The sequence below is a fragment of the Dunckerocampus dactyliophorus genome, chromosome 5, assembly GCF_027744805.1.
Source record: "Dunckerocampus dactyliophorus isolate RoL2022-P2 chromosome 5, RoL_Ddac_1.1, whole genome shotgun sequence".
Classification (NCBI taxonomy): domain Eukaryota; kingdom Metazoa; phylum Chordata; class Actinopteri; order Syngnathiformes; family Syngnathidae; genus Dunckerocampus; species Dunckerocampus dactyliophorus.
Window position 1 is genome coordinate 20,932,133 of NC_072823.1, and position 15,787 is coordinate 20,947,919.

At 40.3% G+C, this 15,787-nt stretch overlaps 1 protein-coding gene across 7 annotated transcripts in view; it reads left to right on the forward strand.

Annotated features, from left to right (window-relative positions):
- Positions 1-15,787, forward strand: part of LOC129181511 (membrane-associated guanylate kinase, WW and PDZ domain-containing protein 2-like) — a 133,875-nt gene that overhangs the window by 68,293 nt on the left and 49,795 nt on the right. For all 7 annotated transcript variants that reach the window (XM_054776797.1, XM_054776796.1, XM_054776800.1 and 4 more), the window contains exons 5-6: positions 2,072-2,300; positions 6,840-6,919. In XM_054776797.1, the coding sequence (XP_054632772.1) occupies positions 2,072-2,300; positions 6,840-6,919 (309 nt within the window). The remainder of the gene's footprint in view (positions 1-2,071; positions 2,301-6,839; positions 6,920-15,787) is intronic.

Genomic DNA, 15,787 nt, shown 5'->3' on the forward strand with positions numbered 1-15,787 from the left:
AATAAGTAATTAATTGAAATAAACTGAAGTTACTAGGTACGTCTAGTGATAAGTAAATCATTTTGAGAGGTAAAATTGTGGAATTTCTAAGGCAGGATTTGGGTGGGCTGTTATTTCAGGTGTACCTAACAAAGTGTTAAAGTGATCCACCTTCTCCATTGACTTGACTTTTAAATCCCAAACATTCAGTTTTTATTACCGTGGATCAATTGAATTTGAAGACCCAAACTGTCCTGTGGGTTGTTTTGTGGCCATCTCGCAGGTATAATTTAATACAAACGAGCGGGTAACTGGTACATGCATTTTTTTATTCCCCCCAATAGGATAAATATGGAGTTTACGTTCCGTCTTTGGTTTGTCTCACGTCTGCTGCTTGTCAATAAATCTGGACCCTGACTGCACCCTGACCACTGGGTTGCAGACATGAACACACTGCGCTGTGCTGCATGGCTCCATAAACTTATATAACGCAGGCCTCAAAGGCACCTTGATGGCTTCTCTATTATCATTGTTCTATAGTGTCATTTTGCCTCCACACCTCTCCCACCACTGGCCTTGATGCTTGTTTCTAATAATAATACTCCATCTCTACCCCTCTTCTCTTTCTTCTGACCTCTCCTTCATCTCCATCCTGCGCTTCTATTGCTTTCATCTGGCTAGCTGCAGTATTCCATAGTGTTTAGTTAGCCTGCACTCTGTCTCTCTCACTGGCATGTGTCGTGCTTCTTTTGCTTCTACATCTGGCCTTTGACAGAAACAACCTTCAGTGAATCCCGTGCATGCTTTTTTTCCCATGCACAGAGCCGTAAGGCACTCTGAGTTGACAGTGATGCTGAAAGACTTGCAACCACAATAATAAGGCATCTGATACAGCGTCTCTTTGCTGCAGCACTTATGTTGAAATAAGCATAAATATTGCACTGGTCTGGTCATGTTCGCCCGTGTCGTGTGTGACTTAGAAGCCACCAGCCCCTTTTTTGTTGTCACTCTCTTAAGTCCTTTTCTTCTGTATATGAGTCACTCTCTGACCCTGAAAGTCTCTGTCTTTGCCGGTTTCTGTCTTTTTGACATGTTGTGTAGTCCTCATGTTCGCTGTCCTCAGTCCCTCTATCTAACTCTCTCCCTCCTGGGGCTTCACAGCTCGGCAGCACTGACTCATCATGCATGGCGTGCATAGTGCCCAGAGTCCAGGTCTGCACGTGTGCGTGTGTGCGTGTGTGCGTGCACGTTTTCAGCCAAAATTAGTCAGACTGGCATTTTCCGAGTATTTGCAAGAAATAACTGGAACTAGAAATCTTATAGAAAGTGCATTTAAAAAAAAAATGTAATCAGGCAGTTTCTGTAATGAGCAACTCTGACAAGAATGAGAATGGCCACAAACACAAAAGGCAGATTGCTGACTTCTCTTGTAATTTCAACACAGCCTAAACAGCATGACTAAGTAATATCACAAATCATAATGTGTGGTGAACGTGGAGAATAATGTAAGACAATGGGTCTGTACCATTTTTGATTCTGGGGCAGGGGGATTCAAATAAAGAAAAAAATTCAAAATGATCTAAATGAAAGTGACAAAATAGTATATTTGTGTTTTTCTGTCCACTTGGTAGCCAGCAGGCTACTTCCTGGTTCATGCAGGATGATGTAAGACAAGTGGATTGTACCATTGTTGAATCTGGGAAGGGGAAATTGTGCCATCGTGACTGAAAACGGAAAAAAGAGAACCTAAATTCTTCTAAGAAAAGTGATCAAATGACAGAGCACTGTACAGTATCTGTGTTAGTATGAGTGCCGTTTTGTGCAATCAGCAGTGTGCGCTTTGACCAGAATGGTGTTTATTGTGATGCCACACAGCAGACATGGATGTCAAGCAGACATAAGTCAAAATAAACAACAAACCTAACTAAAGATTTCAGGATTAGACACACTTGACCATGACTCATACAGTTAGACCACAAAGGTTTGTGTAAACCATTTTTGTAGTTTTTTCATCAATTCTGGTAACAAACCAAACAGCAACGATGATGAAAGCATTAAACTGACTATATATCTATGTGCGTTCATTCCACAGAGTCCAGTGAACACGAGGACAAGAGCACCGATGCGTCAGGGGAGGTTGCCGTGGAAACTTGTAGCCAGGCCGCAGTCACCAGCGAGGCCCCCACCGATGGGGAGGAGGGTCCCAAATCACCCTCCAAGTCCCCCAGCAAAGTCCCGGACGTGGACGAGGAAGAGCTGGGTCCCTTGCCCGACAACTGGGAGATGGCGTACACGGAGAAGGGGGAAGTCTACTTCATTGAGTAAGAGCGGAAATTATGCATACATTTCAGCTTGTTTTTTTTACTTACTGTAGATACAGTAGATACACATCATTTTTTGATGTGTGGGTAACAGCCAGTGTGCTAGCATGAATTAACTTGGTAATGGTTTAATTTTATTTAAACTTGCACACAAGTTACAATGGAATACATCGCATAGTACAATTCGCAGTTCCACATGTCCAAAAGAAGTAGGAAGAAGCAAAGCTTATGTAATTCTACCCCCCATTTGTGTCACATCAATTGCAATACATTTATTCAATTCCTGTGTTTCATATGTGGTTTATTTAATACATACAAGAGTGATAAGGTCATGTAACAATGTGGTAATATAATTGTCGAGGTTTTTCATCGAATAAATACGAACATGAGCACTCAGTGCACACATAATACCATCATCAAAACTCACTTTTATGGATTCACACCCAGCACCAGCATTTGGGAACAACGCTGAGGTGAAAGAAGAAGGGGAAAATTATAAAAAGCCTATTTGTGGCAGCATCGGAGAAACTTCCACTTGGTCTCGTAGCAGAGAACTATGGTGCGTTCATGGACAGCTGGGAATAAACACTCCGGGAAATATAATGAAACAAAACAACATAAACATGCAAAAACTATGGGCTTTCCAACAGATTATTTTCCCCCCAAAAATACCCCTGCGATCCTAATGAGTATTAAGCGGCACAGAAAATGAATGAATGAATGAATAATAGATTTAATTTCCAAAATGTATATGCATTTACATAAAATTTGATCTAGTTATTTACAGAACTATTTTTAAAAACTTGTCTTTTTTGTCACCTACATTTTTATTGAACAAATAGGAGTGCCAACATGGTAGTTCTTTTCTTTGCAGCCTATCAATATTTCCATTTTTGTTTCTCATTTCAAGTCTTTTTTATATATTTGATCGCTGATTAGATGTAAATATTTTCCATCTCGTCCATTTGTCCTTGAATTGGTCCTCCTGTATTATGTAGACTTCCTCCACTATTGCAGTCCATTGATCCTGTGTAGGGGCGTCCTCCTTTCCCCATTTCCTTGTAATGGTTTTTTTGTCCGCTGCTAATAGATTCTTTACCAAATAAAACTTGTCTTTTACTTATCATTGCGACTGAAAGTTTTCCACAGCCCAGTTTGGCCCCGCCCAGTGTCCTTTGGCTGGGGACCCCTGGACTAAAGGACGTGTGTGTACATATATACATATATACATATATATGTACATATATACTGGGTGTTTTATATATGGGGTATAATCATATTCTTATTTAATGTGGAGAATGATTGGGAAATTAACACTTAAAGGGATAGTTAGTATTTTTTGATGAAGTTTGAAGTTTGATGAAGTATGACGTCCCCATCAGCAGTGCAGTACATCAAGGGTGACTTACCCTCCACTTGGTCCTGTGAGCCGAGTTCTGGTCGTATTTCGCTGATGAGGAACGTAGTTCCAGTTAGTTGGTGGGGCCACTTAAAGGGATAGTTCGGATTTTTTGACATGAAGTTGTATGACATCCCCGTCGGCATTGTAGTCCAATAACAGAGACTTAGCCCCCACTTGGTCTCCTAAATCCAGTTCTGATCAGATTTCCATGATGAAGAATGTAGTTCCACTTAGTTGCTGGGGAAAATTAAGTAAAGACTTTGGCTTCTCAAAACAATATGCATTCAAAAGATGAATACATTTGCATCACAAAAATGCCTTCCCAAAAAACTCAGACCTCACAAAACGCTTGCCGTTATGTATTTGTCTCCCGCCGTATTCCTGCGCACTGTTGCCTGTGTGTTCATGTTTATGTGGCGAAGACGCTCGCTGAACTAAATAATAGCAGCAGGTGCATGAGAACAGAAAGGTAAAACAGGCAGAAAACAGGATGCAACAAAAACGGAAGTATAACAAAATAAAGGCATGGAAACTGGAACTGAAGGCATGAAAGGGAAAATAAACCAAACTGTTCCCAGAGCATAACAGTATCACAATGCGTCCATTGTTGTGTATGTGTCCACAGTGGCTGAAGACCGCTGCGACTCGAGACGCTTGCATCGCATCCGCGCATGCAAACAATGCTGATGGGGATCCCATACAACTTAATGTAAACAAATCTGAACTATCCCGTTAAATGCTAAGTGCTATAAAGCCACTGCATGGAAAAGATTTAACTATTTTAAAATTAGTGAAATGATGTAAAAAAAATGTAAATGATTAAAAAAAAGCATTATTTATTGTAATTTATTATTATTTATTTTTTAGCTTGACGGCAAAAAAAGCAGCCTAATAGTTATTATACTGTTTTTTACTTAGTGGAGATCACGTTAGTAACAACTGCACAATCTAATGAGATCCGATACCAAGGCTTGTGTACACAACAGTGGACTTTATAAAGATAAGAAAGCGAAATTTGAATGACATTGACAGAAATGTTTAATCTTATTAATAATGATCATTACTTTTGTAGTAATACATCCACAGTAATATTAAAGATAGTGGTGATTTAATACCACTGTGACGGTCTTCAAATCTTAGCATTGGGCATACCTAATGATGTGACAGTAGATGCATACTGTACATTGTGCATATTTTGCTCATTTTTAAGAGGCAGTGTATAAAATGATTTTGTGTTATAGTGAAACTGGAAGAGAGATTTTTTTGAGAGTTTCTCCTAAAACTTCCTGAGCTGGAAATGTTAAAACCTTGTCAAAATCAACCACAGAAAAACCACAGACAGCATGGCAAGTAGAAGTGGGTGATTTCCCAGTTGGGGGTTAAGTTTCACCGAGGAAGTACAGTCAGTGAGAAGGGGCGAAAAACATGCCGGAGGTACAGTAGAAGTGTTAAACCTTCCTGTCCGAGGAGCTTTAGAGAGTCTGGAAGGAAAGGGAAGAAATTGGTGGAGAAAAAGGAATATAACATGGCTTGAATTACCTGTGAGACACACAAAAGCTGAAGCTGAATGATAAGATTCCCTCCATCATCACAGTTGTCATGGAGGTTTGAAAGAAGTAGACAGAGACGTTAAATAGTACCTTCTTAGGATAAACCATCACAGGAGATAGAGTTAACTTGAAGAGATGGGATAAAGATGTCAGCCAGAGTGGAGGAAAAACACTGGAGCATATTATACGGGAGTGTGAGAACAATATATCACTACTATGATTCTTTTTTGCGAGAAAAAGCACAAAATTTAGTTTGTTTTCTGGATTTGCGCATGTACAAAAGCATTATTGTCACTGTCGTCAAGACATTCAATGAAATTGCTATGGTATCTCTGTTAGGTAAACTTATAAAATGTCATGAAAACATAAGAATCAAAATAAAAATACACACAAACGAAAGAAAATGTTATCAACAAGCTGCTATAGGTTCAAAGATCCGTATTATCCTTATTGTCACCTTTATCATGTCTTTGGCTACAGTCACATGTAAACGTGCAAGCAATTGCTAGTTTTGGTTTTGATTTTGCTTTTTGTTGTGATGACAACTACTTATGTCGATGTGAGTCAGCCGGTCCGAGTGGTGTTGATTTAAATGAATTATATTAGGAACAGGTGGGTTTACACCAGAGCAAAGTACAACCACATTAATAAACCTATTTACAAGCGTAACATAATAACATAACTTCCACTGCCAAGTATTTGCCAGAAACCAACAGAACCACAAAACCGACCAAGGTTGAAATGTTTTCAAAAGTGAAAAAGAAAAAAAAAGAGGCAGTTTCTGCAACCAGCAGCGTTTGCTCTGATCAGAAAGAGGCAATAGTTAGCCACACAAAAACAAACAGGTAACTATGTCCTGCAAGCCACAAAATTAAAACACAACAAAATCAACACGCTTAACTCAACATCACAAATGCTAATGTGCAATATACTTGGAAGATGAGGTAAGAGCATCTTTGACTAGCATGTTTGCAGTGACAATTATAATATGTGGTATATGGTGATGAATGTAAGACACAGAAGCTGTACCATTTTTTTAGGGTTGGGGGGGCTTTCAACATGACACAAAAAAGGGGGAAAATATTTCTGTCAGCTTGTTAGCTATACTTTGTGGTTTGTGGATGACAATAAAACTCTTGAATCTTGAATCTTGAATGATGACATAAAGACGACCAGAGTGCCGTATTTGTGTTAGTATGAGTGGCAGTTTCTGCAATGAATGCGCTCTGACCAGAACGAGGCAGTAAATGGCAATCGGGTAATATTTTTGCCCTGCTAAGTCCAGTTAACTGATGGTGCAACATCAAAAAAATAGTTACGTTTGGTAGTTTAGTTTGAATATCTCTTTGGAAAAAAAACACCATAATTATCTTTGTAAAGTCATTTTTTATATCTAATGAGATTATGCAGTGTCTGTAGCTTCTGCCGTATGTGTGGTTTGTTGTGTGCTGGCCTCCATATTGAATAATTGATGCAACTTAATGTTTGCTAATCAGACCCGCTCACTTGGGTTCAAGTCGTTAGCGTGATCTAATGATCTATTTCTCATCATCTTTGACCTCCTTTATCGTCTTTTTTGGTCTACAGTCACAACACCAAGACCACCTCGTGGCTGGATCCTCGCCTGGCAAAGAAAGCAAAACCTCCAGAAGAATGCAGAGAAGACGGTGAGCTTCTCTTTTTCCACCTTTGTGTTTATCACAGAGTTGAGCTTGCAGAAGCATTTCATCTCACCGCTTCCTGCTGTTTGTCTACCTGCTTGTCGTGTGTGTGTGTGTGTGTGTGTGTGTGTGTGTGTGTGTGTGTGTGTGTGTGTGTGTGTGTGTTGCACCGTTCCGACATGTTTTAGTTCCACAGTACACAAGAATGCTGTGTTCTTAGAGGTGTGAGCCTCCTGATTTCTCAAGCTTGTTTTGTTTTATTTTGGAGGAACAATGAAAGATTTGAACTGGTGTCTCACAGCAAGAAGGCCCTACATTCGAGTTTGTGTGTTCTTCTTGTGCTCTTGTGGGGTCCTCTTGCAGTCCAAAAATATTCATAGGTGTGAATGTGTCTGTTAAGTCCTTTGTGTCAGTCTTGTGATTGACAGGTATACCCCACCTCCCACCCCAAGTCAACTGGGATAGGCTCCAGCTTCCCACTACCGTAGTGCATTACTGTACTCATCCTAGAATTTCCACATGACTGTAGCTCAAAATAATGTATTTTAAGATATTAGAAATTTTGGAAGTTTCTTTAAATATACTTTAAAAAATGATATTAAATAATATATATATACATGAACGGGGGCATTCACATACATCATTGAACAGAATCCATTCCAAAATGCGCTGATAGAAATACAACCCCAATGATTTAAAACTAACACCTGCATCAGATAAGATCTACTGGTTGTTCTGAAGTTAAACAGGAGTGATCACACCTTGGAGAGCTGTTGCACCAAGTGGACTGGCATGAATCATGGCTCCAACGTGTAAGATGTCACTTGAAACAAAGGAGAGGATCATCAAACTTCTTAAAGAAGGTCAATCATCACACAATGTTGCAAAAGATGTTGGCTGTTCAGTCAGCTGTGTCTAAAATCTGGACCAACTACACACAACATGGGAAAGCTGTCAAACCCAAACATACTGATAGACCAAGGAAGACATCGAAGCATCAAGGCAGAAAACTTAAAGCAGTATGTCTTGAAAACAGAAAATGCACAACAAAACAAATGGAAGGAAAGTGAAACTGTAAGAAAGCACCTAAAGAAAACGGAATTTACATCCAAAAGCGAAACCAAAGCCATCATTAGCACCTACACGGAAAAAACAAGGTTACAGTGGGCTAAGGAAAAGCAATGGTGGACTGTGGATGACTGGATGACAGTCATATTCAGTAATGAATCGCAAGTCTGCATTGGGGAAGGTGATGATGCTGGAACTTTTGTTTCTTGCCGTTCAAATGAGATTTATGAAGATGACTGCCTGATGAAAACATGCAAATTTCCACAATCATTGATGATATGGGGCTGCTTGTCAGGTAAAGGCACTGGGGGGATGGCTGTCTCGCATGGTATAATGACATCTCATGTGACATCATGCATGGCGGCGGCCCATCTCTTTCAGTGAGTGTTGCAAAAAAACCCAAAGCTAAAGCAAAACACACTCGGACTTAATCCTTTGATGTGTGCCAAACTCAGGTTTTGGGTGACATGCTGACATCTGGTGGCAGAACTATTGAGTTTTGTGTGAATTTAGAGGCAGTTTTGCTCAGATATTTGTTCAAATTCTGAATTGTATAATCTCAGGGGTGTTCATCCGAATTTAAAATGAGGTCTGGCTCGGCATGATGGCATCTTGTCTGGGTAGGATTAAATAAACTCTGCAGCTTCCTACTCCTTTTCTGACATGTTGAATTGTGTAAGAGTAAACCGTTACCATTGCTGCTTTGCATTGCAACACTTGATGACTTGTGGCTGAACTACAAAGTTTTGTGTGACTTTGGAGGCATACTTTGCTCGATAATTTTGCTCATTTTCATGGGTGTTCAATGTCAGAAATCTCATACACAAGCATAAACAGAATCCACTGTTCTCCAATGATAGTAGCTGTACAACAGCTGTCATAGGTTGTGATGTGAATCACCAGAGACTTCATTAATACCTTCTCCGTGTCTCAATTAGCCCCCCCCTTCCACACACACGAACACACAGACCAACACTGCAACCCCCACACGGCATTTATTCTCCTCCTCCTCCTCCTCCTCCTTGCTTGTTCATTTTCCGTCATTCCCTCGTCTTAGCCCTGTAAAGAGCCAAAGTGTGCCCGGAATTCAAAGTGTGACACTCAGCTCTGCACAAACACACTCTAGCTTTCTCTACACACACACACACACACGCACGCACACACACACACACACACACACACACACACACGCACGCACAAATATATAAGCATGTACTACTGTTGTCAGTTGCCAAACACGTCTGACAGTGTGCCCAGCCTGGCTGGGCAAAGATTAGTTTCCACTCGCCAGAATAAATTGCGATCTCTTCTTTTTCAGGTTCCTGGCTCAGCCTGTGATCACGTCTTTGTGTTAATAGATTTTAAAATAATGTTCTGCTTTCCTTTAACTTGACATCACCGTGTCGCTCGCTGCTGTTCCATTAGCGTCTGTCAGTCAGTGGACGCTTCCTCTGGGGTTTACAGTGTGTAATTTAACATAAATGAGTTAAATGAGACTATGTTTAGAGGCTTAACCGCTCTATTTCCCAATGATGTCTGCCTCATCCGTTCAAAGAAATCAATGGTGACACTCGACCCTGTAGAAGACAGATTACTATCAATCTATCAATGCCTCGCCTCCCATTTAAAGTCAGCTCCTGTTGCCTGGCTCTGTTTCGTATCTGGGGAGGCTGTGACGCTGAAAGGATGCTAATGCTGCAACAAGTAACTGCCAAAAAAGCAAACAAACATTTATGAAGCTCCTGGATGAGAAAGCACATCCTCTGGAGTGGATGGCTTCCAGCAGTCGGAGCCAGGAACCATTATTTTATCGGTAAAAACAGCCGCTTGGACAAAAGAGGCATGCACAGCAGCAATAATCCAGCATCCTGCTCGTGCTCATCCTTTTATTGTTTCCATTCTGTCATCGCTCTGTTTTTAGTTTGTGCAACAGGGCATTTCAAACTAAAATGCTATTCAGCGACACATGTTTTAGGCAACGATGCTGATATTCATGAAAGATGCATAAACGCTAAAATGATTAAGGATTTTTCTACGTGCTTTCATGTTATTTTTATTGAATTTTATGTGGATGAGGCAAAATGCAACACAGAATTCAACTTTTATGGCCCTCTAAATGACAGAATATCATATACAGTTTAGCTGAGAATAATGTATTTACGTATTTAACTGACTATATAACTATAGGCTCCTCATCATATTGCCCACAGTGTCCAGGATTGCAGAAAAACTGGTAGCAAAACAAATGATCAATCATTTAAACACCAAACCCTTTGCTCTACACCCCATGAAATTTGGCTTTACAGCCAATTACTTCACCCAGACTGCTACTTGTTATTTCAGTGAAAACATCAGGGCCATGTTATACCGAGGTGAGGTTGTCAGCACCGTGTTCCTGGATCTAAAGAAGGCATTTGACACTGTCAATCATAAAATCTAGCTAAGAAAACAATGTTGTTTTAATATTTCACCAGATGCACTTAAGTGGATTGAATCTTACCTCAGTGAGCGCTCCCGGCATGTCAGAGTCCATTCCTTTAAATCAGTAGCCCTCGATCTGTCCGCTGGTCTTCCTCAAGGATAAAATTTAGGACCATTCTTGTTTTCACGTTACAGTGGTGTGGAAAAAGTGTTCCCCCTTCCTGATTTCTTATGTTTTTTTTGCATGTCTGTCACACTTAAATGTTTCAGATCATCAAACTGCTGCTGTTTTTTATTTCTGAGTTTGGAAAATTTAACGCTAGGTGTAGGTGTTCGTGTCTACGACGTTGCGATGTGAAATCAATGCACCGAGCAAGGAATTTCCGGTAATGCTTACCTTATTATCTTATCATTTTTCATTGTATCATTTTCCCATGTACAGTATAAACTGGTAGAGACTGCATCGGAATACAGGAAGTCAATAAATGTATTGCAATTTATGTGAAATGGACGAGGGGTTGGATTAAATCATCTTTGACTTGTTTCTACTCCTTTTGGACATGTGGAACTGCAAATTGAACTATGTGACGCATTCCATTGTAACTTGGATGCATATTCCAATAAAATTAAATCATTACCATTACCATGCTTACCATGCTTAGTCAATGACAACACAGCTGAACACAAAATCCATCCATCCATCTTATATGCCGCTTATCCTCACTATGGTCGCGGGTATGCTGGAGCCTATCCCAGCTGACTTCGGGCGAGAGGCGGGGTACACCCTGGACTGGTTGCCAGCCAATCGCAGTGAACACAAAATGTGTGTTTTTTAAAAAAAAAACGTTTTATTATTAAGGGACAAAAAAATCCAAACCTACCTACCTGTCCCTGTGTGAAAAAGTGATTGCCCCTAACTAGCCCTAACTAACTTGCCCCTGACTAGGCCATTCCAAAGTCTTCATTTTGTTTTTCTTCTGCCATTCAGAGGTGGACTTGCTGGTGTGTTTTGGATCATTGTCCTGCTGCAGAACCCAAGTTGGTTTCAGCTTGAGGTCACAAACAGATGGCCGGACATTCTCCCTCAGGATTTTTTGGTAGACAGCAGAATTCATGGTTCAATTTAAAGGAAAACTGCACTTTTTACTGAACTTTGCCCATCGTCCACAATCCTTATGTGAGACATGAACATAGATCAAAAGCGACAGCTCAGTAGTGCACGTAATGGGATACACCTATGCCGCCTACAAAGACCGCTATTAAAACACCTCCAAAAACCTCCAACAAGGTTTTATGGTTTTTATACACATGCTGTGACCATGTTGTAACAGGTAGATTCATGATAACATGTAATACTTCCAGTATTTTGTAATGGTAATGGTAATGATTTAATTTTATTGGAATATGCATCCAAGTTACAATGGAATGCATCACATAGTTCAATTTGCAGTTCCACATGTCCAAAAGGAGTAGAAACAAGTCAAAGATGATTTAATCCAACCCCTCGTCCATTTCACATGAATTGCAATACATTTATTGACTTCCTGTATTCCGATGCAGTCTCTACCAGTTTATACTGTACATGGGAAAATGATACAATGAAAAATGATAAGATAATAAGGTAAGCATTACCGGAAATTCCTTGCTCGGTGCATTGATTTCACATCGCAACGTCGTAGACACGAACACCTACACCTAGCGTTAAATTTTCCAAACTCAGAAATAAAAAACAGCAGCAGTGGCGGCATCTTGAATATGTAGCCTCACCTTTTGGTAGTGTCTGGCGCATTGTGAGCGCAACGCTGACGCGCTACAGGCGAGTCTGTGGTGAAGCTGGCCGCTTGCTGCCTGGTAGCTCGCCGAAGTGTTATGGGTAAGTGTCAATACGCCAGTAATGTAGTTCGATCGGCCCAATGTTGCTGTAGCTTGGTTTATATGCGTGATGTGCATATACTGTACAGGTATTATATATACATACAGTATATATTATATGTAAATGGAGCATTGTTGGTGCTTTTTGGAGACTTTTTCAGACAACTTTATAGGAGGAATGTTCTATACGTGCAGTATTGAGCTGGCTTTTTTATCTGTTTTTATATCTTTAAAACATACAGAAAAGAGAGACATATGTGTTCATGTCTCACAAAAAGATTGTGGATGATGGGCAAAATTCCAAAAAAAAGTGCAGTTTTCCTTTATCACAGCAAGTCGTCCAGGTCCTAAAGCAGCAAAACAGCCCCAGACCATCACACTACCACCACCATATTTGACTGTTGGTCTGACATTCTTTTTCTGAAATGCGGTGTTACTTTTAGGCCAGATGTAATGGGACACACCTTCCAAAAAATTCAACTTTTGTCTTGTCAGACCACAGAGTATTTTCCCAAAGTTCTTGGGGATCATCAAGATGTTTTCTGGCAAAATTGAGACGAGCCTTAATGTTCTGTTTGTTCAGCAGTGGTTTTTGTCTTGGAACTCTGCCATGAAGGCCGTTTTTGCCAAGTGTCTTTCTGATGGTGGAGTCATGAACACTGGCCTTAACTGAGGCAAGTGAGGCCTGCAGTTCTTTAGATGTTGTTTTGGGGTCTTTTGTGACCTCTTGGATGAGTCGTTGCTGCGCTCTTGGGGTCATTTTGGTTGGCCAGCCACTCCTGGGAATGTTCACCACTGTTCCATGTTTTCGCCATTTTTGGATAATGGCTCTCACTGTGATTTGCTGGAGTCCCAAAGCTTTAGAAATGGCTTTATGACCTTTTCCAGACTGACAGATCTCAATTACTTTCTTTCCCATTTGTTCCTGAATTTCTTTAGGTCTCGGCATGATGTCTAGCTTTTGAGGATCTTTTGGTCTACTTCACTTTGTCGGGCAGGTCCTATTTAGGGATTTCTTGATTGATAGCAGGTGTGGCAATAATCAGGTCTGGCTGTGGTTGGAGAAATTGAACTCAGGTGTGATAAACAGCAGTTCAGTTATATTTTAACGGGGAGCAATCATTTTTGGACACAGGCCCATGTAGGTTTGGATTTTTTTTCTCCCTTAATAAGAAAAAGTTTCATTTAAAAACTGCATTTTCTGTTCAGTTGTGTTGTGATTAACTAATATTTATTTATAAAATTATTACCGGGTTATCATCTTCTCCTCTTCAACAGTTTATCAACATCCAAACAGCTGTTCATGGCAGAACTGGAGGCGCTGAGTAGGAAAAGTGTCTTCTTATATTCAGTGTTGTCTTATATTTGGATCAATATAGGAAATGCAGACACATTGCAAGCATTATATAGCCCTCCCTCTTCCTGCATCGAGTACGCAAACTACGCCCGACGTAACACGTACACTCACACTAGTTATGTTTGTTGTCTGCCAATGATAGTGATTTGGCTATGTTTAGTAGCTACTAATATTAGATTAGCTATAATTGAATGTATAGCCTATCATGGCTGCAAATTGTTGATCGCCTCTCTGAGACTGCTTTTGGTCACTCACCAGCCAGCCGTGAGTGACCAGTCATCTTATTTTGTCCGAACGACAATTTACACCAATTTTTATACAGTTTAACTCGGAATTATGAAAAATATTGACTTTTTTTGTTCAACCTGTTTTTGAAATCACTATTGGTAACATATGCTAGCCGTTGGTGGTGGTCTTATATTTTTTTGTTGAAAAAAAAAATGTAATCCTGAGTTGGTGACATACAGTAGCTTTAACACATTAGATAAGAACCAGAACCAGAAAATTGCCTGGTAAGCAAACAACTTTCTGGTTCTGGCAGCACCTGCACATACAGTATGTTATAATGATTGACTTTTCTATCTGTCCATCTGCAATTGCCATTCTAGTTATCTTTGTAGACATACAGTAAATAGTTAAATATTTCTAATGTGAAAATGGTCAATTAGACACATTTGACACATTTTGCTTGGCAAATAGCATCCTTGTGAATGGTCAAATGTGTCCAACAGAAGGATGATTTTTTTTCCTTTTTATTCCAGAGTTAAACATTTGGAATAATTACCTGGTAACTGGTTTTGGTATGTGACATTCCAAAACCACGCGACATCACTCCTGTGCACTAAGTGACAATTTCAAGTCAATTCTCTCCTTGTTTTTCGCTCACATTAAGTCTGTGCTGATGAAATATGAATGCATGCACAGCGAGTGAATAACACAATGCATGTTTTGCATGGGAGCAGCTTGATGAGGTGCTTTTTCTTAACTGCCCGTTTGCCTTGAAGGCCCTTACGGCTGGAGGCAGTCCAAATTTTAGACGCACTCTTGGAAATAATGTTTTTGTCTCTTCTGTTGCTGCTCCCTTCATGCCTGACTGTATGTATCCTCATTCACAATTCCCTTTTTTCTGCTTTCTCAAGCTGCTTTCATGGTGATGTGAGGAGACGACTGTTTGTGTCGACGCATTTAGTGTAGCTAACGTGTGCCTGCCTGCCATGCACTCATATATATTTATACATACACAGTGTATATGAGGTGGCAGACTGGCTGAGTTCAAAGGCTTGTCAGGCGGCTCCTTTTGATAGTCAACACCAGCTCATATTTCCTCTCCGGGTTTCAAACGACAACACACTTGTTGCTATGAATTCTGCCTTTGATAAACACTCATTCCCCTTCCCATGCGCCTCCTTCAATGCAGCCTCACATCCCGGATTAGCGGTGTGGATCTTTGCCTGGGACCACCACGTCAGCGCCCTCTCTGTGACCGAGTCAGGAGGAGGAGTAGAGGACGAAAATAGAGAATTGATAAGCTAAACACTAAAAGAGGGGAAGGCTGTTACTGGGCTGTCACCAACAACTGTGCAATTGTTTCCATTTGTGCCGTTTTAGCTCTTTTTACATTTGGGAAGTGTCCATTTTTTAGCTTGAAGCCACTTTTGCACTATACAGCCATATAAGTCAGATGGTATTTAGACGATAATGGCTATGTGTTGAGTCAGTGGGTAGTATATCTATACTGCTATACAAGCTGTACACTGACTACTCTAAAGTGTATCCAAGTTTCATTTGTGTAGTATTGTATTTTGAGAAGATACAATAAAATGGTTGCTGAAGAGGTTGCTGTGAGGGGTGTACTCACTTTTGTGAGATACGGTACATGTCTTGACCAGTTGGCACCAATGCGAGTGGACTGTAACAGCGCAAGGTCAAAGTTAATCCTCCAAAACACACATCACAGAGCAGAACAGAAACAGACTCCAACAAACTTCCTACTTTTGTTTATGTTTTTGGTGTATTTTTGCTATTTAAATATATAATTATGGTTAAACTGTATGCTTGGGGTTTCAATGTGTGAGACAAGCAGTGTATTTGATACCTCGGCCTGCAGTGGGCCGCCGAAAATTGTTTTCACCAGACACTGTGAGGGCCAGTATCAA